The sequence below is a fragment of the Leucopleurus acutus genome, assembly GCF_964270905.1.
Source record: "Leucopleurus acutus genome assembly, chromosome: 2".
Lineage (NCBI taxonomy): Eukaryota > Metazoa > Chordata > Mammalia > Artiodactyla > Delphinidae > Leucopleurus > Leucopleurus acutus.
The window spans coordinates 57,810,970-57,836,925 of NC_139143.1; the positions used below are offsets into that span (position 1 = coordinate 57,810,970).

Here is a 25,956-nt window from a genome sequence, read left to right on the forward strand (position 1 = left end):
ATGGTCTGAGTATATGTCATAATGGATACATTTCAGTTTTACCAGAGTCAACATCACAAGTGGTAATTTCTGCAAGGCAACTATGACTGAGTAGATATGTGAACAAATAATTTCATAGCCAAAAAAGAACTGGGTTGAGAACCAATGGAAATCTCCACGGAATAAATTTATTCAGTGAATCCAGAAAGAAATCTAATCTGTGGACAGTATACAGGGGTTTTCAACCCAGCATAAACCTGCCAGTGTTTATGACAACTCTATAGTGACCACTCATGACATAATAGAGGACAATTATACTTCAGACAGAAAAACAGCTACATGGCCTTTACAAACTACTGAAGTGATCTTTGTTTAACAAATAACACATCACCAAAAAACCTATCAGGAGCTACAGAATTAAAATGTACTATAAAGGCAAGGTTAATTGACATTTTCTCTAGACAAAATACTTACAGGTCTAGGACACATATCTGGTGAGGAAATCTCTTCTTTCTCATCTTCCAATTCAGACCTTAAGAAGCAACCTGGAACACTTGGTGACTGTTCCTCAAGATTCTGGGATAGGCCTTGGGGTGGTACTTTCTTTTGATCATCAACAAGAAGCTCTTGATTGCTAAGCTGGATTTTCTCATTCCTAGCTTTTTTGATTTGTTGTAGTTGACTGACTGTGTCCTTCACAAAGACTTTTAGTAAACTATCTGTCAGTAAGCTGACTGTTTCTAGTTGTTCCTTTGACTTTTTTTCCTCACTTGGTGGTGACCTCAGCTGGGCTTCCAATTGGTTCTTTTCTCTTGCTAAAAGGTCCAGAAGTGGGGTAGAAAGCTTTTCTGAAACTTCTGGATATAGGTTCTCTTCCTTTTCGGTAAACTGCTGTTGCTTCCTTAATTCTTCAGAAAAGGTATTACCTAAAGCATTGTCTTCTACAGCAGTGGAAACCTTTTCCGTGGCACCAGAAACAAGGTCTTTGTTTTCCTTTGAAGAAATCAGTGAATCCACTGAATTCTGCTGGTGAATATGGGCTTCAAGTACTCCAGAAATGTCCTGTATATTGTCTGTTTCTATTTTAAGGCTTCTATCAACTGAGGCTTCTGTGTCATGCATACTAGGTTGAGATTCCTTATAAAAACACTCAATCGCATCCTTTTCTCTGTCAAACTTGGGACCCTCTGTATCTTTTTGTTCTTGATTATAGTATTGATATTGTTCATCTGAATAAGAGTCTTCATCTTCATTTATGTCTACATAGTCATCAAAGTTTTCTGAAATGTGAGATATTTTTTGAGGAGGAGCAAAAATCCCATGCTTCTCTTTGCACACAAAGTATACAATGCCATCATATGTTCCACTGTTATTTCCTTCAGGTTTATCCAACTCCACTCCAGCCCAAAATCCTTTAGCAAAACTAGTCACACCTTTGAATCGAAGAGTTCCTGGCTGAACATTGCCAATCAACACCCTATCACCGATGTGAAAATCAAGTAACTCATCTGCAAGAGAAGCTGAAGCTAAGGAAGGGGATTCAGTAAGTCTCTGTTCATGCTCTACATCACTGCGCTCCTTACTTTTCATAAGCTCAGTGGGGGACTTGAGTTCTAATAGCCTTTCAGAATGGACACTGCTATGAATAGAAAGGCTTTTCTCACTGAGGCTCTCACTGATTTCATCATCACTACCAAAGCTAGTGGCTCTACTTCTAGAGATCCTTGTTGCCTGTGACTTCTCTCTGCAAGACTGAGAGTCTTTCCTGAGTGACAACAAAGATGTCACCTCAAAGTCATCTTTGTACAATTCAGCTGAAATGTCTTTCTTGAAAGAAGATACTTCAAAATCTTCAGAGTATGATATCTCTTTACATGCAAAAAGATGTTCTGACCAAGATGAGTCTCTGCCCTTTATATTCTTTTGTACGTGAGTGTCTTTTTCTGATTGGATGTTTGCACTATGACCCATATCTTGATCTGACTGTCTCTCTTCTGACTCTTTTTTATGAAGATTTTCAATGGCTAATCTAACTAAGTCTTTCTGAACACTTATAGAATCTAAAGAAAGATCTTTCCTTGAAAGAATTTCAGATGAATCTCCCTGTTCCAGGTCTAGTTTCAGGAAGACATCAGGCTTCCTAGATTGTTTAGAATAGGCATCTTCAATTGCACTCTCCTCCAATTTTGCATATTCTACTTCATGTATTTCTGATTTTTGACTAGATTCTTTTTCAACCTTGGCATCTGACACATCAAGAATTCTATTAGAGGCAGTTAATTCTTTGAGAAGAGGTAATGAAGGGACATTTTCTAGAGAATCTCCAGAGTCTGCTCTGGTTCTCCTTGATGATCTGAGAATTGGAGAAGAAGTCTGAAAGTGCTCTTCTGTTCGACTGTCCAATTCAATCATTCTCTTTGCATATGCAGATAAAGAGCTTTCTGACACTGATCTCTCAGAACCTGCCAATGCAGCATCTTAAAGGGAAAAAAAAGATCACATCAAAATTATCTAATTCAATTTCTGGAACCAAAGTTTAAATAAAAGCTAAATATTGGTGAGAAAAAGCTCTGGTCAATAAATAGGACCTGTTTTACAGGTTACAGTATAAGGTTAAGTTTTTCCTTTAAGAGAATATACTGTACCAACAATAAACAAAACATTTAAAAAATGACTGAAAATTTAAAGTTTGGTATAATTTTTTAAGTGTTGTCAACTTACAAAGTAAAGAAAAATGGATCGAAGTTTATGGAAATGTTAATCCTCAAATCATGCAAAAACAGAATTGTATGATGGATATTACATATATTCTTCGAAAACAAAAGCAATGAAGGAAGGACAAATGCAGGGACTTCAACTAACCTCTTGAATGTAAAAAAGGAAAAAAAATCAATTATTTCTGCAACTATAGCACTTTAAGAGCTAAAATTGCAAAATAAGAAGAAAATAAGGTTTGATGAACTAACAAACCACGAATTACAAGTTTTAAATTCAAATCTCTGTTTTGTCATTGTTACTAGGTAGGCTTTTTCATGTCTCAGTTTTATTTCCTCATTGAATTACACTTTATTTTCAATAGTTCTTATCTTTCTTTGGATTAAATTGAAAAAAAATGTATGTAACTACTTACACTGAGAAACAGCATAGGCTGAAAATGTATATAATCAGATACAAAATCTGATTAAGGGAGAATTTAGATAATGACGATACACTCACAGCCATTTTGGATTAATGTCTTTATGCCTCAGTTTTCATCAGTTATTGGGACAATAAAGACTGATTCACATAACTTAGGCATAACCAACAAATCACTTTAAAATAGTAACTTAAAATAACTTAAAATAAAAGTAAAAGTAACTTAAAATATTAAATAATCTATTATCTTTAAGAAATTCACTTTTTAACCAAAAAGCTGCAGAGGTGGAATTTTGTAACTTGTATAATCTTTAGTCTATGTAGATACTATGTGATTATTTTTTCTAGTTACATACCAACATGTTCAGCAATAGACTCCAGGGATCCTCTGGAACGTTCTGACTCTGTCAGTGATTTCCAATTCTTTGCTGTTTCAGATCTAAAGTAGAAAAATTAATAAACAGAAATAAATGTATTGCTGATACTGTAATAACTGGTAACAAAAAGCAGTCAATTCTTAGACAACTGCTTCTTTTTTCTTCTTCGCAGGAAGTATTCCAACCTTTGCCACTTCCACCATGTCTATTTGTGGCCTTCATCACACTCAGTAGATGATCTTGCCTCTTTTAATGAGAGAAACAGAGGCCATCAGCATGACCCTTCTTATCTTCAACCTTTTTACCTACAAATTTATCTATATTCACAGCCATCCCAACTGCCTTTCCTCCTGTCTGCAAGGAAGAAAAAGGTGTATCTCTCACACTTGTTCAAACTTCTTTCTGCCCCAAATCCCATACATTTCCACAGCCTCACTGATGATACTCTTCAACTGTCCATTCTTTTTCCTACAATCTTTAGTCCTTCAATCTGGTGACTTTTTTCGCCTGAACTTATATGCATGCCTCAAGCCTCAAAAAAATCCCACCCCCCCCGATCTTTTTTTTCCCTTGTTTTTTAAAGTTTTTATTTTATATTGGACTGTAGTTGACTTACAATGTTGTGTTAGTTTCAGGTATACAGCAAAGTGATTCAGTTATACATATATCTATTCTTTTTAAAATTCTTTTCCCATTTAGGTTGTTAAAGAATACTGAGCAGACTTTTCCCCCTCAATTCTTTATTCCTCCACCTGGTGCTACTGTCCTCTTTCATGCTTTAAGTTGACATTCACAATCTTCATTTTCTTGCTTTCTTTTTATTTGCTAAGTCATAATATTTGGCTTCTACTCCTACTTCTTTATAACCCCCTTAAATGTTGCTATTTTATCATATTTAGTACTTGGCTCCCTTTTATTCTCTCTGAATTTGCAGACCTTTTTCACCCAAACGTTCACCCAAATGTTGTTATATTTATAGCTTCAACCACCATCTATATGCTGATCACCCCAAATTAAAAAGCTAACATCTTTCCTGGATAATTCCACTTAGATGAACTACAGGTACCTCAAAATTAATATTTTAAAACCAAAATCATAAGACTCCCACCGAAGAACACCTAATTTTCCATTAGGTTAGTGGAACTTTGACCCAACAAACTACTATTTAAGAGAAACACGGGAGTCATCCAGCTTTTTCCTGCTTCCCTATCTAGCACTTTAATTTGTAAAGTATACTTCTTAAAAATTCCTAAAATCGACCTCCTATTCTCTATTCTTATTACAGTGCATTATCTGAGGGCTGGCTTAGACTACTGTTATCCCTGCTTCTAAACTTACCCCTTTCTATCTTTCCTTCATATTGTAGTCAGAAAGATTTCTCTAAACAGAAATCTGATTCTACCATTCTCTGGTTAATAAAACTATAAAACCATTCAATGGATTGTAGAAATTAAAATAGAACTTATGTATAATGTAATATAAAGGAAAAATGTATAAGTAACAAAATTACACACAAAATCTAAGCATAAAAAATCCTAGATGGGGCTTCCCTGGTGGCGCAGTAGTTGAGAGTTCGCCTGCTGATGCAGGGGACACGGGTTCATGCCCCAGTCTGGGAAGATCCCACATGCCGCGGAGCGGCTAGGCCCGTGAGCCATGGCCGCTGAGCCTGTGCGTCCGGAGCCTGTGCTCCGCAACGGGAGAGGCCACAACAGTGAGAGGTCCGCGTAACGCAAAAAAAAAAAAAAAAAAAAAATCCTAGGTGGAAATATATCTAATTGTTGACATTTGTTGTTTTGGGATAGTTAGGTATGATACGATTTAAACTTTTATCTTTTTACCACTTCCCTCAATATTCTAGTAGCAATAATAATAACAACTAATACATAGTGCTAATTGTGTGCTAGGCCCTGTTCTACGTTAAGTCTTTTAACTCTCATAACAAGTTTATTACTCAGGTGTTGGTATAGGGATCTAAATCCCTATTACAAAATTGAAACACAGACAGGTTAAATAACTTGCCCCAAATTAAAAAGCTAGCTGGTACTGGAGTCAGGATTCAAACCCAGGTAATGCTAAATTAATTGTAATGAGCCTCTATAACATTTGTAAAAAATATTTCTAAAATATTTCTAAAAAATATCCTAAAATATGCTTTTAAAAAAAATTTAACAGCGTCACATCTTCTAAAAAAGTAAATTAGAAACTACTAAGAATGCGTGAGTACAAGGTTATCACAATTTGTTTTTTATTTTTCCAGTCTCTTCTCCTAACTCCAGCTACATCCTATGATGTTCAGCTTCCATGATATGCCAAGCTCTCCGTTGCTTCTGGTCACTCATGAGTGCCCTTCTCTCTGAAATATCCCCTATTTCTCAGTCCCACTTACCTATATAACCTCTACTCACTCAAAATTTAGTTTAAATATTACTACCTGACTTTCTTATATACCATTTATATATTCTAATAGTGCTACTTTGTATCTTCTGTATTTGTATTCACTGATTGCATAATATTCTATCCCTGGAAAGAACCATCATTTACTGGGCTATTCACCAGTTCTGGACATAAAGGCTGCTTCCAGTGTTTATGTTATAAACATAATATAAAAGATGTTATTATAAACATATTCATGTAAATAGATATTTTTGATAGCCCATATTTTCTCAAGCTAGATTTTCAGAAGTGGAATTACTGAGTCAAAAGTTACAGATTGTTTTTGACTTTTGAAACATTGCCAAATTGTTTTCCAAAACAACTATACCAACCTACAATGCTATAATAGCAATGCTGGAGAGTACTATTTTTACAGCTCCCATCAGATTTCAGGATTCAAAATATACTTTAAAATCTGTATCTTATTATAAATTCTATTTGTGATTATATCATAAATAACAAATTTACTTTAGTGAAACTGAAAATATAAACCAATATTTTCACTTCTACAATTTCACAGTTACCTAAAAGATAGCTTCTACTTAAAACCTTTCCTTATTCCTTTCTCAAACAAGGCAGAATATAGGTTAGTTATCAAAAATTTCTACCTGTGTAGTGGAAGGGGCTTGATCTTGGGTTTTTCAGAAGCTGAGGACAGCGTTTTAATCTGAGGCTTGGCTGTTGGTGATGTTTCCAAATCTCGGCTAAGCTCGGCTTCAGTTTTCTTAATGAATTCATCATATGACTAAGTTTAGAAAAATCAAAGGAGTCACTACACAGAATTTTTTAAACTATCTTAAATTATAAAATAGTATATTTTATGGTAAAATATTCAAACCGTAAAAAAGATATAAAATTCTTTCTCCCTGCATCAGTATTATTTCCCAGAGTTCTAAAATCAGTTACTTGTATAGCCTTCTTGAAATAGTCTATATATAAGCAAGCTGTATAATTGTAATACTAATATCAATTAGGAAATGACAGTCTCAGTCTACAGAAGTTTAATACTTTTGAAGCAATAGTTCAGGCCGTGCCACATTAAAAAACTTCTTTAGCTAATTATATAATTATTCTTTAAAGGATGCCTTAACACATTCCTGGTATTTTTAAGAAGTTTAGCCTTTACACTAAGTTTCAATGGCAGTAAGCTTCTTAAGGGGTGAGCACTTCAGGAATACAAATTTCAAGGAGAGAGAAGGGAGTGGTTGGGAGTATGATAATATAGAATTGCAAAAATATTTCTTAGTCATTAGCCATTCTGTAAACAAAACTTCACTAATTTATAATTCTAACTTGAATGAAATCTAAGGGAAGCCCTCCTTCTATTAGAAAAACCTCCTCAGTTTTCTAGCCTAAAATTAATCCCTACTTTTACTTCTCTCACATTTAAGACCACAGCTGTTTTGCTCAACACGGTATGTCCAGTACCTATTCACAGTGTCTGGCTCAAAGAAGGCTGAGTGAATGAGCAGATGGATGTTTGTCAACTGCTGCAGTTCCCTAAAACTTATGCTAAAATCACTATTTTTATAACTATCACCGTCTATGTTACCTTCTTCTGAACTGTCAATGTTTTGATAAACATTGGTATTAAACATATACTACAGCTAGATGATTTGGCTAGCTAGGTATACATAAGGACAATGATTTCTCAGATCTGAAAGCTATACTTATATGAGTGTAGTTCATTTATTAAATATGTGATCAAATAAAATCCAAAAGGTTTTTTTCATATGAACTGCTATGTATTATATATTTCTCTATCATATACTATAATTGTAAAATCTAAATACAGAACTTTCTTTTGCCTTTATTTAAACCGTTTAATAGAATGTTGAATGAGATGGATCTTTTGTATCCTTCTCTAGATATCCTTCCGGGTGACATACCTATTAATGAACTTTTTGGGCAATGCCATTCAATCTAACAGTATTTCATTTAGCTTTCAATGGCTCCACATGACCTATAGCAGTACTTTTAAATCCTGGGCCCCACCCTAGACCAATTAAATCAAAATCTCTGGAAGTGAGCCTGGATATTTGTATTTTTCAAAAAAGCTCCTCCGTTAATTCTAATGTATAGTCAGGTTGAACGCTACAGACCTATACAGGATGAAGTCCAAACTTATCAGTCTGGTTTCTAAGGCCCTGAACATGATCTTTATTTTTAAATTTTGTTCCTCACTACTTTCCAACATGAACTTCTCAGCATGGCCACTGAATCTTAACCACTTTTTCTTACTTCTAAACATATGTGCAAGTTACAATTCCCATTCCCATCTCTGTATTGTGTGCCTGTGTAAACGTCTATCTTCTCCAGATCTGTTAGCAGGTCTATTTTCTATGTGGAAGATAATGTAGTGTAACAGCAGGACCACAGAATTTGGAATTCGAGCTAGATTAAAATCCTAGTTTTAACACATGTGAGCTGTGTGTCTCTGGATATCATTAATCTCACTAAAACTTAGTTTCCTCATCTGTAAAAGAGGGATAGTAATATCTACACCTTGTTACTTTGAGGATAAAATGAAAAATACGTGTAAAGTAATTAGCTGAGTTTCCAGCACATAAATATGCACCTGATTAATTAATGTAGGAGGACACATGTTTGGTGTTACCACACAAGGATGATTAAAAGAACAGAAATTCTGGCTAAGCATAACAAAGAGCTTTCTAACACTTAGAGCACCTCGAGTCCAACCGATGAAACCAACTGCCTTGAAAATCTGAAATTTGCTATTACTGGAAGTGTCTGGATAGAAGCTGAATGATCAGGTCAGGCCATGAGAAGGGATTCTTATGATGAGCAGGAAGTTCAGACCGGTTCTATAACGAATGTGGTGTTTAGGAACACTAGGCTGGCAGAATGCATGTAAGCTACAGGGAAGCGACCAGAGGCAGGGACATTTAAGAGGCTATGTAGACAACAGAGGCAAGAGGACATAAGGGCCCCAAATAGCTTGATGGCAGTAGGAATGGAAAGGGACAAGCAAGAAGATTTATGAAAAAAGTACCAATGGGATCTGGTGACTGAATGGATGGGAGAAAACAGAATGAGGAAGACATAAAAACTAGGTTTCCAGACTGGGGTAGGATCAGGGAAGGTTGCTAGAGTTAAGGAAAGTCAAGTTTAGAGTTATTATTTAGGAGCCATTCAAACAGTACAAAGAGTCGTACTAATAAGTCATGTGGCATGAAACACCACTCCGCTTTAAAAAAAAAAAAAAGGCAGTAACAGTTCCAATAGCTAGGATTATTTATCTAATGGTTCTTTGCTTTAGAGGACACGGATATCAATTTTTCTTTCATAGGCCTAATCTTTCTTCTTTAGAAAAAAACTTATTTTAATACTTTTACTATTTACTTTAATACCTGATATTATAATATTTAACATTTTAATTTAATATTTAATTTAATCTTTCAAGCAAGAGTTTGTTCAGATTTTTTTTTAAAGTTAGGTTAAAATGTGGTACAAAATTAATATTGAAAAATTCTAATCCATTACTTTATTAACAACACTAAAAACATTTCAGGGTTCACATTTATATTAGCCTTGAAATTAAACCCCTTTCTTCTTATTTCTAACCTCCAATTGTTTGATTAGACTGGCTTCTTGGGCTTTCAGTCTTTCCTTTTGCCTTTTTTTCTGTTCCTTCTTCAGTTGGTCCACAACTGATTTTCTTTTCCGCAGCTCATCCTTCAGGGCTCTGATCCTACCTTCAATGTCACTCTGGTCAGATGTAGTTTCTAAAAGAGATACAGAATCTTTTTATTTAACTTAAAAATAAAGTTAACTCATTAACTATTAATAAAAAGCACCAATGTAAAGTCAATCTAACATTTAAAATTTGAGCTTCAGAAAAAAATTATTAGTGATTTGCATCCTTTCTTTTCCCCTAAATCTCTATGGGGAGGGTGGGTGTCTTCCTATCTGTTTTCACTTTCTAATTGCACTATTTGAAACTGCAAATAAATCTCAAGGTACCCTGTTCTTGATAAGATAAGCAGCTGGAAGTTGAAAAACTTTTGGTTAGTAAACTTTGGACATTCTGCAAGGATTTAGTTCCTGGTGACAAGACAGCCATATTTAACTGTAATTCCTCTTGGTTATTAATAGTAGTTTGATAGTTTTTAAGTCATATTAAAATCAAAGTGGAATTTTAACATTTTAAATTGATTGTGAGTCATCAGCTGATGTCTTAACATCACATAAAAGGAGAGAGAAAAATTATAAAGAAATATACTCTGCAGTAAGCTTTCTTTGGAAGTTCTTAAAATATTTAAAATAACTGAAATGAAACTAGTTAAATCTTATTTTCTTCCCAACAATTCAGACACATATATACACATAAAGTAGATGTCCAGTCATAGCAAAATCATGAAAAAGACATTTCATTGTAAGTGTCATGCATATCTTATAAAAATAAGTATCATTTAAAAACACTGTTTATTTCACTACACATGGAAATTACATAGAAAAAAAAAAAAAAGACTGTTCCTCACACCTCCTCCCTGAATCACACAATGGTGTCATTTAATGAGTGAGACATTTAATAGTCTTATAAGAGAAATACTATTGTACACAAATCTGAAGACTCAGATGTACATTACGACATTATATCATAAACAATCAGGTTTTTTCAAGCACTTCAGATTAAACTGCATAGAACTAGTCACAGAATTTATTTTAAAAAGATAATAGTCTTTTTTTGCAATGTGATCTAAATATCTGGATTACAAATAATGACATCTAAGTTCCTGCCACTTTTATGTCCTAACTTAAGGTATACTAGGAAGTTATATCCATCTTATACCAGTAGTCGCATCAGACTGAGCCCTTAGCATGGGCAAAGTTTACTACTTAGTGATCAACACTCATAAAATGAAGTAACAATAAAGGCCATTTTCAACTCAGGATCTATTACTAGTAATCGGTAAGGTGTTTGACACTTACCAATTTCTAGAATTGATGTGAAAATTAAATAAGGTATATAAAGCATGGAGCACAGTACCTGGACTACTATTACAGCTCAGTAAATGGTGGTAGTATTAGCACACATAAAACAAACATTTTTATGTGGCCATATTTTATGTAACATATTTTTTGGTTTAAAACTAAAAAAGGTTGTAGAGATGAGATATCAACTGAATATCCTGCTCATGCTTTCTTTTAATTTCTGAAGAAAATAATCAATTGGTTTCAGGGTTAAAAGACTCTGAACCTTAGCGGTAAGCTTTACAGTGATTTAACTGATGATTCTAGTACAATAATTGGGGGTAGGACTGTAGGCTGGGCAAAAAATTATAATCTTTCTAAAATGAAGTATTAACCCATATCTTTGCATCTTCTACAGCTGTGTATTCTTTTAACTGTGTATTCTTTATGTGCTTCCAAAACTTGAGATGTTACTTTGATAAAATTTTATAGGTGACTACTACACTCCCACAGACTTAGTTTCAACTCTGCCCCCAAAAAGTTTATTTTAAATGAATATATTTTAAAAATTGGATATGTCAACAGTGATTTTTTAAAATAAAAATATCTTTATCATCTATGATTGTGAAGATTTAATAGCAGATGATGAGAAACTTCAAGTTTTAGATGAAAGACCTTGGGAAATGTTTTTATTTTTAAGTACTAAAGAAACGAAAATCCTACAAATGAAGGGTAGAGATTAAGTAAAAGTCTATGAGAGTGAATGGGAATACATTTTATATATGCCCAAATCGAGTATTACAACAGTGTTTATCATCAGTAACATCTAAGAGAATCTCTATAATTTTTTTTTTTTAATCCAAGAGATTTTCTAGATGAATGCATTGTCTTTATGAAATTCTCTCCTACAGGGTTTTTTGGAAGGTGAGGGGACAGGGGAAGTGGCAGGTAAATGATACTTCAGTTTGTTGAAACACATCAAGACAGAATAAGCAGATGGACAGAATAACTCAATCAAAAATTAAGTTCGGGGGCTTCCCTGGTGGTGCAGTGGTTGAGAGTCCGCCTGCCAATGCAGGGGACATGGGTTCGTGCCCCGGTCCGGGAAGATCCCACATGCCGCGGAGCGGCTGGGCCTGTGAGCCATGGCCGCTGAGCCTGCGCGTCCGGAGCCTGTGCTCCGCAACGGGAGAGGCCACAACAGTGAAAGGCCCGTGTACCGCAAAAAAAAAAAAAGAAAAAAAAATTAAGTTTGATTATCTGACACATGCTGACTGTATTAATTTGGTTTATAACAAACTCTCCATCACTTAAGTGAGAAAGGTATTATATAACTCCACTACATTAAAATTTACCACTTCCATAAATACTGCATATAAATGATGTCATCATGAATAGGTAGATGGCATTATAGTTGAAAAATCTCAGAGCTGTTTTTCTAAAGCTGTTCTTGCTTAAATATGTTTTACCAATAAAACAGTATCTTATAAATATTATCATTAATCCTTGTTGCATAACTCATGCAAGGATGGTTAAGATATTATTTTCCATTGCTACAGATAGAAAAGATTATCTAATATGGGAAGGAAACTTAAAGAGAGTCATCAGTATGTAATAGAGCCATGATGAGAATCCATATTTCCAAGTACCAAGTTTATGTCCACTGACATATTATTCTACTGGCAGTAACTTTTCACCAGAGTACATGAAAGCAAATATATAAAAATGCTAATCACTTGCAACAGATAAATATGACAGACAGGGACTTCCCTGGTGGTCCAGTGGTAAAGAATCTGCCTTGCAATGCAGGGAACGTGGGTTCAATCCCTGGTCAGGGAACTAAGATCCCACATGCCGCGGGGCAACTAAGCTGTGTGCCACAACTACTGAGCTCACGCGCCTCAACTAGAGCCCGCATGCTGCCAACTACAGAGCCTACACGCTCTGGAACCCGTGCGCCACAACTAGAGAAGAGAAAACCTGCATGCCACAACTAGAGAGAAACCTGCACACCACAACTAGAAAGAAGCCCACGCACCACAATGAAGATACCCCATGTCTCAACAAAGATCCCGCGTGCTGCAACTAAGAGCTGACACACCCCAAAATAAATACAATAAACAATAAATAAATCTTAAAAAAAAACAATTTAAATATGACAGACAACATTCTTCAACTTTAATTACTGGCTTGATCCAGTAATTCCATTTCTAAGAATTTATTCCTACTGAAATATTCAACAGGGATCTATATAAATGAAGATGTTCATTACAGCATTATTTGAAATACTGAAAATTTTGAGAAAACCTACATGACTATCACTAGGGAAATGGTTAAATAAATTATGGTATACCTACCCTTTGAAATATTATGCAGTTATTCAAAGAATAAAGGAGATCTATAAATATGGGCATGGGGAAAAAATCCATGATTTATTACTGTTTAAAACATTGAAAACAAAGGGGGTACAGAATAGAATCAAAGATCAAAAAATGAATAGTATTTTTTCCTTTACTAAATGTCTACTCTCAAAAGAAAACTGAAAATGAACTCAAAAGACATACACTCAACATGGTATTAATCTTCCTCAGAATCCTACATAAACCAAGTATTGTCTGTCTAGATATGCCTCCCACGATCAATGCCTTGAATCAAGTCTTCTAGAGTAAAGGCTGTTTATTCTTTCGTAATCTATATGCCACAGAGATTTACAGTATGATAGAGGTTATGGGAAAACAGATAATGCTCCCCACTGCCATGTGCAGTCTCTTCTCTACTTTTCCTCCCTTTAGTCTTATGCTACCCTGGCTCTACCACCTCCTATTTCTCCTCACTGTCATCATTAAATCATTCAAGAAACATTTAATAAATACCTACTATGTGCAATGCAAAGTAGCTGCTAGGGCCTGGTGCTACAACTGTTAAAACATAGGACTTTCCTTTGCAGAAGTCTATATTCTAGTAGGGGAAACCTGCTGTGTAAAGTTTGATTACAATTTATGTGTTGCCTGGTATAACAAGTTGAAGAGCAGAGCACTATGGGAACACATAAGCAGTGCCTGACACACACCAAAAATTCAAAGAATGTGTGATGAATAAATGACTATTAACATCCAAGAATATAACAATTTATCATATTGGTGTAATTAGGGATATAATTATCAATGAAAAGCAAAGAATTATGCGATTTAGTCTTGGCAAGAAAAAAGTCTTTACAAATGAAACAAAGAATAACATTTTACCAGCCATACAGTTAGACAAAGCTTATTAAAGAGGAATTCAAATATAGTGCAAAGAAAACTAACTCCTCCTTGTTAGTCTTACCTGACTGTGTCATAGATAATGACTCATCTGACCAACTATAACAGTGTTGATGGGACTTGACGGGTAGACGACATTGTCCTCCAGTTCTATGACTTCCTTTGCTAGACTCCTGCTTTGACACAGATGTGCAGCTTTTAGGAGGTGACTGTTCAAACAGAAAATCAAATGGGAACCGTTTTGTGATACAGTTGTAAAATTCTATTTAAAATTCAAGATACGAACCAGTTGAAGATAATATTTACAAAGAGTTTTAAATAACTTTATGAAATAAAAAGTGAAAAAAGTTTGCAAAATATACTAAGGATAAGATCTTGATTTTTTAAAGGTAGAGAAAAAAGTTATAAAAAAGCATGCTTTCAAAAAATGTTTATAATAAATTATGAGTGGCTACTGAATCAGTGATACTTACCCCCTTATTCGTTTTAACTTTAAAAATACTAAATATGGGGGTGCAGATATCTCTTCAACATAGTAATTTCACTTCCTTCAGATATATATCCAGAACTGAATTTGCTGGATCATACGGTAGGTCTTCATTAACAGATGAACGGATAAAGAAAATATGACATACACACACACACAAACACACACACATGCACACACACAAATACTATTCAGCCATTAAAAAACCCAAACAAACCAGAAATCCTGTCATTTGAGACAACACGGATGGATCTTGAGGGCATTGTACTAAGTGAAATAAGTCAGAGAGAGAAAGACAAATACTATATGAGCTCACTTATATGTGGAATCTAAAAAAACCCAAACTCATAGAAAAAGAGATCAGACTTGTGGTCACCAGAGGTGGGGGTGGAGAGGTGGGGGAACTGGGTGAAGCTGGTTGAAAAGTATAAGCTTCCAGTTATAAGACATATAGGTACTGGGGATGTAATGTACAACATGATGACTATAGTTAACACTGCTATATGGTATATTTGAAAGGTGCTAAAAGAGTAGATCCTAAAAGTTCTCATCACAAGGAAAAAAACTTTTTGTAACTATATGAGGTGATGGACATTAACTAAACTTATTGTGGTAATCATTTCACTATATATATATATATATATATATATATATATGTCAAGTTATTATGCTGTACACCTTTAACTCACACAGTGCTGTGTGTCAATTGCATGTCAATAAAACTGAAAAAAATTTAAATATACTAATGTACTACTTTTATGGAAGGAAAGAAGGAGAAATGGAAGCGGGAAGGGAAGAAAAAGAGCATAAGAAGACTGCCTAAATGAGATTATTTATTACAAAGGGTGTAATTTCTACCTTGATATCAAGTGGAAGTGAGAATGTCTGATTTGATTCCTAGCTATCACCACTTCCTATCCCTGTGACTATGGGCAAGTTTCTTAGCCTGCTAAGCTTCAGAGTGGGGCTTAAAATCTAAAGAATTGTTGTGAGGATAATCTACATAAGGCATTCAGCATACTACCTGGCACTTGGTAAGTAAACACTCAATAAATATTACTTCTTATTATAGAAGTGACTTTAAGACACACTGAATTTAGGTGGATTCTTTTTTTTAAACACAAAGAGGCTTTAACAATGTTTGTGTTCACTTATAATATTTAATATTGTTATGCTATAAAAAGAAACAAAATTGAACTATTTGTATTGAGGTGGATGGACCTAGAGTCTGTCATACAGAGTGAAGTAAGTCAGAAAGAGAAAAACAAATACCGTACGCTAACACATATATATGGAATCTAAAAAAAAAAAAAAAAAAGGTTCTGATGAACCCAGGGGCAGGACAGGAATAAAGACACAGATGTAGAGAATGGACTTGAGGACACGGGGAGGGGGAAGGATAAGCTGGGTCGAAGTGAGAGAGTAGCACTGACATATATACACTACCACATGTAAAAGAGATAGCTAGTGGGAAGCAGCTGCATAGCACAGGGAGATCAGCTCAGTGTTTTGTGACCACCTAGAGGGGTGGGATAGGGAGCGTGGGCGGGAGGGAGACGCAAGCGGGAAGAGATATGGGAACATATATATATATATATATATATATATATATATATATATATATATATATATATATATAACTGATTCATTTTGTTGTGAAGCAGAAACTAACACACCATTGTAAAGCAATTATATTCCTATAAAGATGTTAAAAAAAAAAAAAAGAAAAGGCACACTGGTGTGGTTTAAGGTCTTATTGTTTCTATTACATGACAAAACAGACTATAATAAGAACTTGTATTGTCTCTCATATTATCTTTATTAAAAACTTTAGAAGTTCCTATCCCCTAAATATTAAAAACTTCACAGCATATAATTTTATAACTGCCCCTAAAGCTAAAATTCATATATTTATAAATCTTTAGGAGTCAAGGAAAAGCTTTATTTCTACTCAAATGTCATACAGTATATGTTACAGGTATGGGTGATAGTCAATGCTGTCCTTTAATAGCAAGAATATAACTGTTAATAATATACCTTTCAGGCAGGTTTTTTTCTAAAGAAGCTTTAAGATATAAATATATATTAACTTACATGTTTACTAGGCGAGGTAGAAGATTCCAGTTCTTGTGAAAAAACCATTTCTTCAGTAAGTATACTGTGATCTGGACTTCCAGGCTGCTCCTGAACTATAGATTCAGATGGTATATATTCAACAGCAGGGCTGCCCAATTCTTCTGGAATAGAGCTTTCACTGTGTAGATGAGAGTAGGAAGGTACTGGAGATTCTGTTTCACTCACTATTTCTAGAAGAGGGTGAAAACAAGAAAAAGTACACAATCTTGGTCAAGGGACATGTTCATCTGTTAAACTTCACATTTGTTTTCAGCATAATTTCATTAGTTGCATTTAGATATAATTTTTAATCCCACCACTTAGTGAATCACATTTACTATAATATCCATTAGTCTAAGAATTTTGGCTGATGCAAACTGAGAGAAGATATCTGTAACATATAATCAGCAATGATAATGACTGACAACCTGAATGTAAAGATGCACAGCAATTACAACTCATATATTCATTTAGAAATGGAATCAATCCAACCACTTTGGAAAGAAATTTGGGAGTATTTGGCAAAGATGAAAACACTCTTTGATCTAGCAATTCCACTTCTAGGTATAAATCCTAGATAAATCTTGTATACATGCAGCAGGAAACATGTACATGGTTACTAGTAGTATTGTTATAATAGTCAAAAACTAAGTAAAATAAGTAAATTGTGGTATATTTATAAACTGAAATGCTGCACAGCAATAAAAATGAATGAACTGCATGCACTGATGGAGATATATTATGAATTTTACTCAGCACTTTCAGAATTTGTAGCACTGCCTTGCCTCTGGAATTTCCTGTCCATTGTGGCCTCTCCTCTAAAAAAACAAATACTTTTGACACTTAACATAAAATTCTTGACATTATACTTGTCTAACCTTAAGAATGTACACTGCTTTCCTTCTTTATCACTATGGATACACTGTCCCACAAAGATTAGGTTATATCACACTTTGGGTCAATACTGATAACATTTGGTATACTCAATTCCAAAAATATCACTGAAGACTTCGGGCCTGAAATTCATAAAATAAGTTTATTTAGCAAAAGAAATACCTATATCCCAAAGAATGTTTCACTTCAATAAACAAGGATGACCTAACATCTAAAAGCATTTCAGTTAAAAATTTTAAAAGATGTCTTTTTGGAGGGCAATTGCCCCGCCCACTTGGGCAGAGGGAGCCTGTTGAGCTCCCAGGCCTGTCCCCTGTCCTCCAAAGTCCCCCTCCAGGCCACGTAGGTCCTTGGGGGCATAGGAGGGAACGCAGGGAGATCAGGAAAGTCAGCGGGGAGGCACCCTCCCAGATTGGAGAGGACAGGACGGTGTGTGCCCCACGTACTTGAGCCCAGGAAGCCTGCTGCGCTCCCAGTGAGGTACCCTGCCCTCTGAGACCAGGGGTGGGGGGCACACCTGGGTCCCTTCTGTTCCTTGAGCCTAAGCCCCAACCGCCACAGCCCCCAGGGCCTTTTCCAGCCCTGTGGGTCCTGAGCATTGGCCCCGCCCACCACCCAAACCTCGCCTTTGCTTAGGCCCCGCCCTCCACAACCAAGGCCTTCCTCCCCCCTACTCCACCCTTTTTTCTTTTCTCTCCTCTTTTTTACTATTGTGGTACTGATATACCTTCCAGGTGTCTATATTTTTATTTTTATATTCTTCCTAACATATCTGTTAGTTTCCTAGTCTAACTTTATGTTTTACTTTGTTACTGTTCTTTTTTTTTTTTTTTTGCTGCCCCAGGCGGCTTGTGGGATCTTGGTTCATGAGCCCGGGGTTGGGCCAAAGCTCTTGCGGTGGGAGATTTGAGTCTGAATCATTGAACTAACAGAGAACCTCAGACCCTAGGGAATATTCATCGGAGTGAGGTCTCACAGAGCTCCTCATCTCAGCACCAAGACCCAGCTCTACCCAACAGCCTACAAACTCCAGTGTTGGAAGCCTCAGGTCAAACAACCATTAAGACAGGAACACAATCCCACTCATTAAAATTAAAAAAAAAAAAAAAAAAAAGGAGATGGGAAGAAAATATGTCACAGATGAAGGAGCAAAGTAAAAACCTACAAAACCAAATAAATGAAGAGGAAATAGGCAATCTATCTAAAAAAGAATTCAGAGTAACAACAGTAAAGATGATCCAGAATCAGAATGGAGGCACAGATTGAGAAAATACAAGAAATGTTTAACAAAGATCTAGAAGAACTAAAGAACAAACAGAGGTGAACAACACAATAACTGAAATGAAAAATACACTAGAAGGAATCAATAACAGAATAACTGAGGCAGAAGAATGAATAAGTGAGCTGGAAGAAAAAATGGTGGAAACTGCCAGGAAGCAGAAGAAAGAAAAAAGAATGAAAAGAATTGAAGAAAATCTCAGAGATATCTGGGACAATACTAAATGCATCAACATTCGAATTACAGGGTTCCCAGAAGAAGAAGAGAAAAAGAAAATATTTGAAGAGATTATAGTTGAAAACTTCCCTAACATGGGAAAGGAAATAGTCACTCAAGTCCAGGAAGCACAGAGAGTACCATTCAGGATAAACCCTAGGAAAAACACACCAAGACACATATTAATCAAACTAACAAAAATTAAATTCAAAGAAAAAATATTAAAAGCAGTGAGGGAAAAACAAAAAATAACATACAAAGGAATCCCCATAAGGTTATCAGCTGATTTTTCAGCAGAAACTCTGCAGGCCAGAAGGGAGTGGCAGGACATACTTAAAGTGATGAAAGAAAAACCTAAAACCAAAATTACTCTACCCAGCAAGGATCCCATTCAGATTCGATGGAGAAATCAAAAGCTTTTCAGACAAGCAAAAGCTAAGAGAATTCAGCACCACCAAACCAGCTTTACAACAAATGCTAAAGAAACCTCTCTAAGTGGGAAACACAAGAGAAGAAAAAGACCCACAAAAGCAAACCCAAAACAATGAAGAAAATGGTAATAGGAACATATATATCGATAATAACCTGGAATGTAAATGGATTAAATGCCCCAACTAAAAGATACAGACTGGCTGAATGGATACAAAACAATAAGAGCCATATATATGCTGTCTACAAAAGACCCACTTCAGACCTAGGGACACATACAGACTGAAAGTGGAGGGATGGAAAAAGATATTCCATGCAAATGGAAATCAAAAGAAAGCTGGAGTAGCAATACTTGTATGAGATAAAGTAGACTTTAAAATAAAGACTGCTACAAGAGATAAGGAGAGACACTACTTCATGATCAAAGGATCAATCCAAGAAGAAGATATAATAATTATAAATGTTTATGCACCCAACATAGGAGCAGCTCAATAAATAAGGCAAATGCTAACAACCATGAAAGGAGAAATTGACAGTAACACAATAATAGTAGGGGACTTTAACACCCTGCTTACACCAATGGACAGATCATCCAAATAGAAAATAGATAAGGAAACACACACTTTAAATGACACAACAGACCAGATAGATCTAACTGATATTTATAGAACATTCCACCCCAAAGTGGCAGAATACACTTTCTTCTCAAGTGCACACGGAACATTCTCCAGGATAGATCACATCTTGGGTCACAAATCAAGCCTCGGAAAATTTAAGAAAACTGAAATCGTATCAAGCATCTTTTCTGACCGCAATGCTATGAGGTTGGAAATCAATTACAGGAAAAATACTGTAAAAAACACAAATACATGGAGGCTAAATAGTGTGCTACTAAATAACCAAGAGATCACTGAAGAAATCAAAGAAGAAATTAAAAAATACATAGAAACAAATGACAATGAAAACATGACGACCCAAAACCTATGGGACACAGCAAAAGCAGTTCTAAGAGGGAAGTTTATAGCAATACAATCTCACCTCAAGAAACAAATATCTCAAATAAACAATCTAACCCTACACTTAAAACAACTAGAGAAAGAAAAACAAAGAAAACCCAAAGTCAGTAGAAAGAAAGAGATTCATAAAGATCAGAGCAGAAATAAATGAAACACAAACGAAGAAAACAAGAGCAAAGATCAATAAAACTAAAAGTTGGTTCTTTAAGAAGATAAACAAAATTGATAAACCCTTAGCCAGCCTCATCAAGAAAAAAAGGGAGAGGATGTAAATCAATAAAATTAGAAATGAAAAAGGAGAAATCACAACTGACACTGCAGAAATACAAAGGATTATAAGAGACTACTCCAGACAATAATATGCCAATGAAATGGAGAACCATGAAGAAATGGACAAATTCTTGGAAAGGTACAATTTTCCTAGACTGAACCAGGAAGAACTGGAAAATATAAACAGACCTATCACAAGTAATGAAATTGAAACCATAATTAAAAGTCTTCCAGCAAACAAAAGTCCAGGACCAGATGGCTTCACAGGCGAATTCTATCAAACATTTGGAGAACAGCTAACACTGATCCTTCTCAAACTCTTCCAAAAAATTGCAGAGGGAGAAACACTCCCAAATTCATTCTACGAAGCCACAACCACCCTGATACCAAAACCAGAAAAAGATATCACAAGAAAATTCAATATCACTGATGAACATAGATGCAAAAATCCTGAACAAAATACTAGCAAACAGAATCCAACAGCACATTAAAAGGATCATACACCATGATCAAGTGGGATTTATCCCAGGGATGCAAGGATTCTTCAATATACACAAATCAATCAATGTGATACACCACATTACCAAATTAAGGAATAAAAACCATATGATCATCTCAATAGACGCAGAAAAAGCTTGTGACAAAATTCAACACTCATTTATGATAAAAACTCACCAGAAAATGGGCATAGAAGGAACCTACCTCAACATAATAAAGGCCATATATGACAAACCCACAGCAAACATCATACTCAATGGTGAAAAACTGAAAGCATTTCCACTAAGATCAGGAACAAGACAAGGATGACCACGCTCGCCACTCTTATTCAACATAGTTTTGGAAGTCCTACCCATAGCAATCAGAGAAGAAAAAGAAATAAAAGGAATACAAATTGGAAAAGAAGAAGTAAAACTGTCACTCTTTGACGATGACATAATACTATATGTAGAAAATCCTAAAGATGCCACCAGAAAACTACTAGAACTAATAAATGAATTTGGTAAGGTTGTAGGACACAAAATTAATGCACGGAAATATCTGGCATTCTAATCACCAACAACGGAAAATCAGAAAGAGAAATTAAGGAAACACTCCCATTTGCCACTGCAACAAAAAGAATAAAATACCTAGGAATAAACCTGCCTAAGGAGGCAAAAGACCTGTACTCAGAAAACTATAAAACACTGATGAAAGAAATCAAAGATGACATAAACAGATGGAGAAATATACCATGTTCTTGTATTGGAAGAATCAATAATGTGAAAATGACTATACTACCCAAAGCAATCTACAGATGCAGTGCAATCTCTATCAAACTACCAATGGCATTCTTCACAGAATTAGAACAAAAAAATTTTACAATTCGCATGGAAATACAAAAGACTCTGAATAGCCAAAGCAATCTTGAGAAAGAAAAATGGAGTTGGAGGCATAAGGCTCCCCAACTTCAAACTATACCACAAAGCTACAGTAATCAAGACAGTACGGTACTGGCACAAAAACAGAAATAAGCAATGGTACAGGATAGAATGCCCAGAGATAAACCCACGCACTTATGGGCACCTAATTTACGACAAAGGAGGCAAGAACATACAATGGAGAAAAGACAGCCTCTTCAATAAGTGGTGCTGGGAGAACTGGACAGCTACAGGTAAAAGAATGAAATGAAAACACTACCTAACACCATGCACAAAAATAAACTCCAAATGGATTAAAGACTTAAATGTAATACCAGACACTATAAAACTCTTAAAGAAAAACATAGGAAAAACACTCTTTGACATAAACCACAACAAGATCTTTTTTGACCCACCTCCTAGAGTAACGGAAATAAAAACAAAAATAAACAAATGGCACTTAAACTTAAAAGCTTTTGCACAGCAAAGGAAACCATAAACAAGACAAAAAGACAACCCTCAGAATGGGAGAAAATTTTGCAAATGAAACAACAGACAAAGGATTAATCTCCAAAATACACAAACAGCTCATGGAGCTCAATATCAAAAAAACAAACAATCCAGTTAAAAAATGGGCAGAAAGGGCTTCCCTGGTGGCGCAGTGGTTGGGAGTCCGCCTGCCGATGCAGGGGACATGGGTTCGTGCCCCGGTCCGGGAAGATCCCACATGCTGCGGAGCGGGTGAGCCCATGAGCCATGGGTGCTGAGCCTGCGCGTCCGGAGCCTGTGCTCCGCAGCGGGAGACGCCACAACAGTGAGAGGCCCGCATAAGGCAAAAAAAAAAAAAAAAAAATGGGCAGAAGGGGCATCCCTGGTGGTGCAGTGGTTGAGAATCTGCCTGCCAATGCAGGGGACACGGGTTCGAGCCCTGGTCTGGGAAGATCCCACATGCCGCGGAGCAACTGCGCCCATGAGCCACAACTACTGAGCCTGCGCATCTGGAGCCTGTGCTCCGCAACAAGAGAGGCCGCGATAGTGAGAGGCCCACGCACTGTGATGAAGAGTGGCCCCCGCTTGCCACAACTAGAGAAAGCCCTCGTGCAGAAACGAAGACCCAACACACTTAAAAATGAATAAATAAATAAATAAATTTATATTTAAAAAAGTCTGAAAATTAATGAAACATTCATTTCTAAAAAAAAAAAGGCAGAAGACCTAAATAGACATTTCACCAAGGAAGACATACAGATGGCAAGAGGCACATGAAAAGATGCTCAACATCACTACTTATTAGAGAAATGCAAATCAAAACTACAATGAGGTATCACCTCACACCAGTTAGAATGGCCATCATCAAAAAATCTAGAAACAATAAATGTTGGAAAGGGTGTGGTGAAAAGGGAACCCTCCTGCACTGTTGGTGGGAATGTAAATTGATACAACCACTATGGAAAACAGTATGGAGGTTCCTTAAAAAACTAAAAATAGAACTACCATACAACCCAGCAATCCTGACACTGGGTATACACCCTGAGAAAACCATAATTAAAAAAGAGACATGTACCACAATGTTCACTGCAGCACTATTTACAATAGCCAGGACATGGAACCAACCTAAAGGTCTATCGACAGATGAATGGATAAAGAAGATGTGGCACATATATACAATGGAATATTACTCAGCCATAAAAAGAAATGAAATTGAGTTATTTGTAGTCAGGTGGATGGACCTAGAGTCTGTCATACAGAATGAAGTAAGTCAGAAAGAGAAAAACAAATACCGTATGCTAACGCATATATATGGAATCTAAAAACAAAACAAAACAAGGAACTAATGAACCTAGCTGCAGGGCAGGAATAAAGAGGCAGAGGTAGAAAATGGACTTGAGGACATGGGTTGGGAGGGTGAAACTGGGCCAAAGTGAAAGTAGCATTGACATACATACACTACCGAATGGAAAAGAGCTGGCTGGTAGGAAGCAGCCGCATAGCACAGGGAGATCAGCTTGGTGCTTTGTAATGACCTAGGGGGTGGGATAGGGAAGGGGGTAGGGAGGCTCAAGAGGGAAGGGACATGTGTATGCATATGGCTGATTTGCTTTGTTGTGCAACAGAAACTAACACAGTATTGTGAAGCAATTATACTCCAATAAAGATCTATTAAAAAAATGATACATTTTTACATTGTGAATGAGTAGTATAATCAAAATGGTTGAATAAATAAGGAAGGAATTTTTAAAATCCTCAAGGATATTCATCTACTCCAAGATAGAATGCAGGTAAAATGTTAAACGGCTTAAAAAATGATTTTAGGTAGTAGGGAAGAGAAGAATCCTCTACATTCCTGCTTTATACCCCTTAACATATTTTATTTTTATTCAGTAAGTAACATACACTGATTTTAAAAGTTCAGACAGTATAAAAGTTGTATAAAGAAGAAAATGAATGTACCACCACCTCCTGAGAGAGAACCACTGAAGAAGCTTCTCCAATCTGATGTCTTTGCGGAAGAATTCATTTTGGAAATCTTCATTTTTGGCCCTTGACCTTATTTTTGAAATTATAAAAGTAGTACATGAATGTAGTTGAAAAAACCCAACAAAACAAAACTTCAAACAGTATAGAAGGACGTAAAGTGATTATTTCACATGATCCTCTCCAACCACTTTCAGCTGTCCAATTTCCACACTTCAAAGTAAACCACTGGCAGTCAGGTATGATTGGTGTGTGTCTTTCCAGACCTCTTCCTATACTTCCTGACTTTTGAAAAATTTATTCTTTTAAAATTGTGGTTAAAAAAAAAAAAAGGGATTTCCCTGGTGGTCCAATGGTTAGGACTTGGTGCTTTAACTGCTGTGGGCCCAGGTTCAATACCTGTTTGGGGAACTAAGATCCCCACAAGCCACACAGCCAAAAAAAAAAAAAAAAAAAAAGTTGTGGTAAAATACATACACATAAAATTGACCATCTGGATCCCTTTTTTTTTTTTTTTTTTTTTTTTGCGGGGGGCTGCGTTGAATCTTCATTGCTGTGCACAGGCTTTCTCTAGTTGCGGCACATGGGCTTCTCATTGTGGTCGTTTCTCTTGTTGCAGAGCACAGGCTCTAGATGCACAGGCTTCCGTAGTTGCAGCATGTGGGTTCAGTAGTTGCGGCACGCAGGCCCTAGTGTGCCCGCGGGCTTCAGTAGTCGCAGTGCGCGGGCTCTAGAGCACAGGCTCAGTAGTTGTGGCACACGGGCTTAGCTGCCCCACGGCATGTGGGATCTTCCATGACCAGGGGTCGAACTCATGTCCCCTGTACTGGCAGGTGGATTCTTAACCACTGTGCCCCCAGGGAAGTCCCTGGATCACTTTTAAGTATACAGTTCAGTGGCATTAAGTACATTCACACTGTTGTGGTTGTGTGACCATCACTTCCGTCCATCTCCAGAACTTTTTCACCTTCCCAAACTGAATCTCTGTACTCATTAAATAATAACTCCCCATTCTCTTCTCTCCTTAACCCCAGCATCAACCATTCTACTTTCTGTCTCCATGAATTTGTACTCAGGTACCTCATATAAGTGGAATCATACAATATTTGCCCTTTTATGATTGGCTTACTTCACTTAACATGTCTTCAAAGTTCATCCATGTTAGTACATGTTTCAGAATTTCCTTCCTTTTTAAGGCTAAATAATATTCTACTGTATGTATATACCACGTTTTGTTTATCCACTCATCTGTTCCT

General features: G+C 36.1%; 1 protein-coding gene across 3 annotated transcripts in view; it reads right to left on the reverse strand.

Moving 5' to 3' along the window:
• The window catches only part of CEP350 (centrosomal protein 350), a 139,534-nt gene that overhangs the window by 22,567 nt on the left and 91,011 nt on the right, over positions 1 to 25,956 (reverse strand). For all 3 annotated transcript variants that reach the window (XM_082834429.1, XM_082834430.1, XM_082834428.1), the window contains exons 29-34: positions 16,704 to 16,915; positions 14,187 to 14,331; positions 9,513 to 9,673; positions 6,536 to 6,672; positions 3,471 to 3,553; positions 454 to 2,456 (exon numbers count right to left, since the gene is read on the reverse strand). In XM_082834429.1, the coding sequence (XP_082690555.1) occupies positions 454 to 2,456; positions 3,471 to 3,553; positions 6,536 to 6,672; positions 9,513 to 9,673; positions 14,187 to 14,331; positions 16,704 to 16,915 (2,741 nt within the window). The remainder of the gene's footprint in view (positions 1 to 453; positions 2,457 to 3,470; positions 3,554 to 6,535; positions 6,673 to 9,512; positions 9,674 to 14,186; positions 14,332 to 16,703; positions 16,916 to 25,956) is intronic.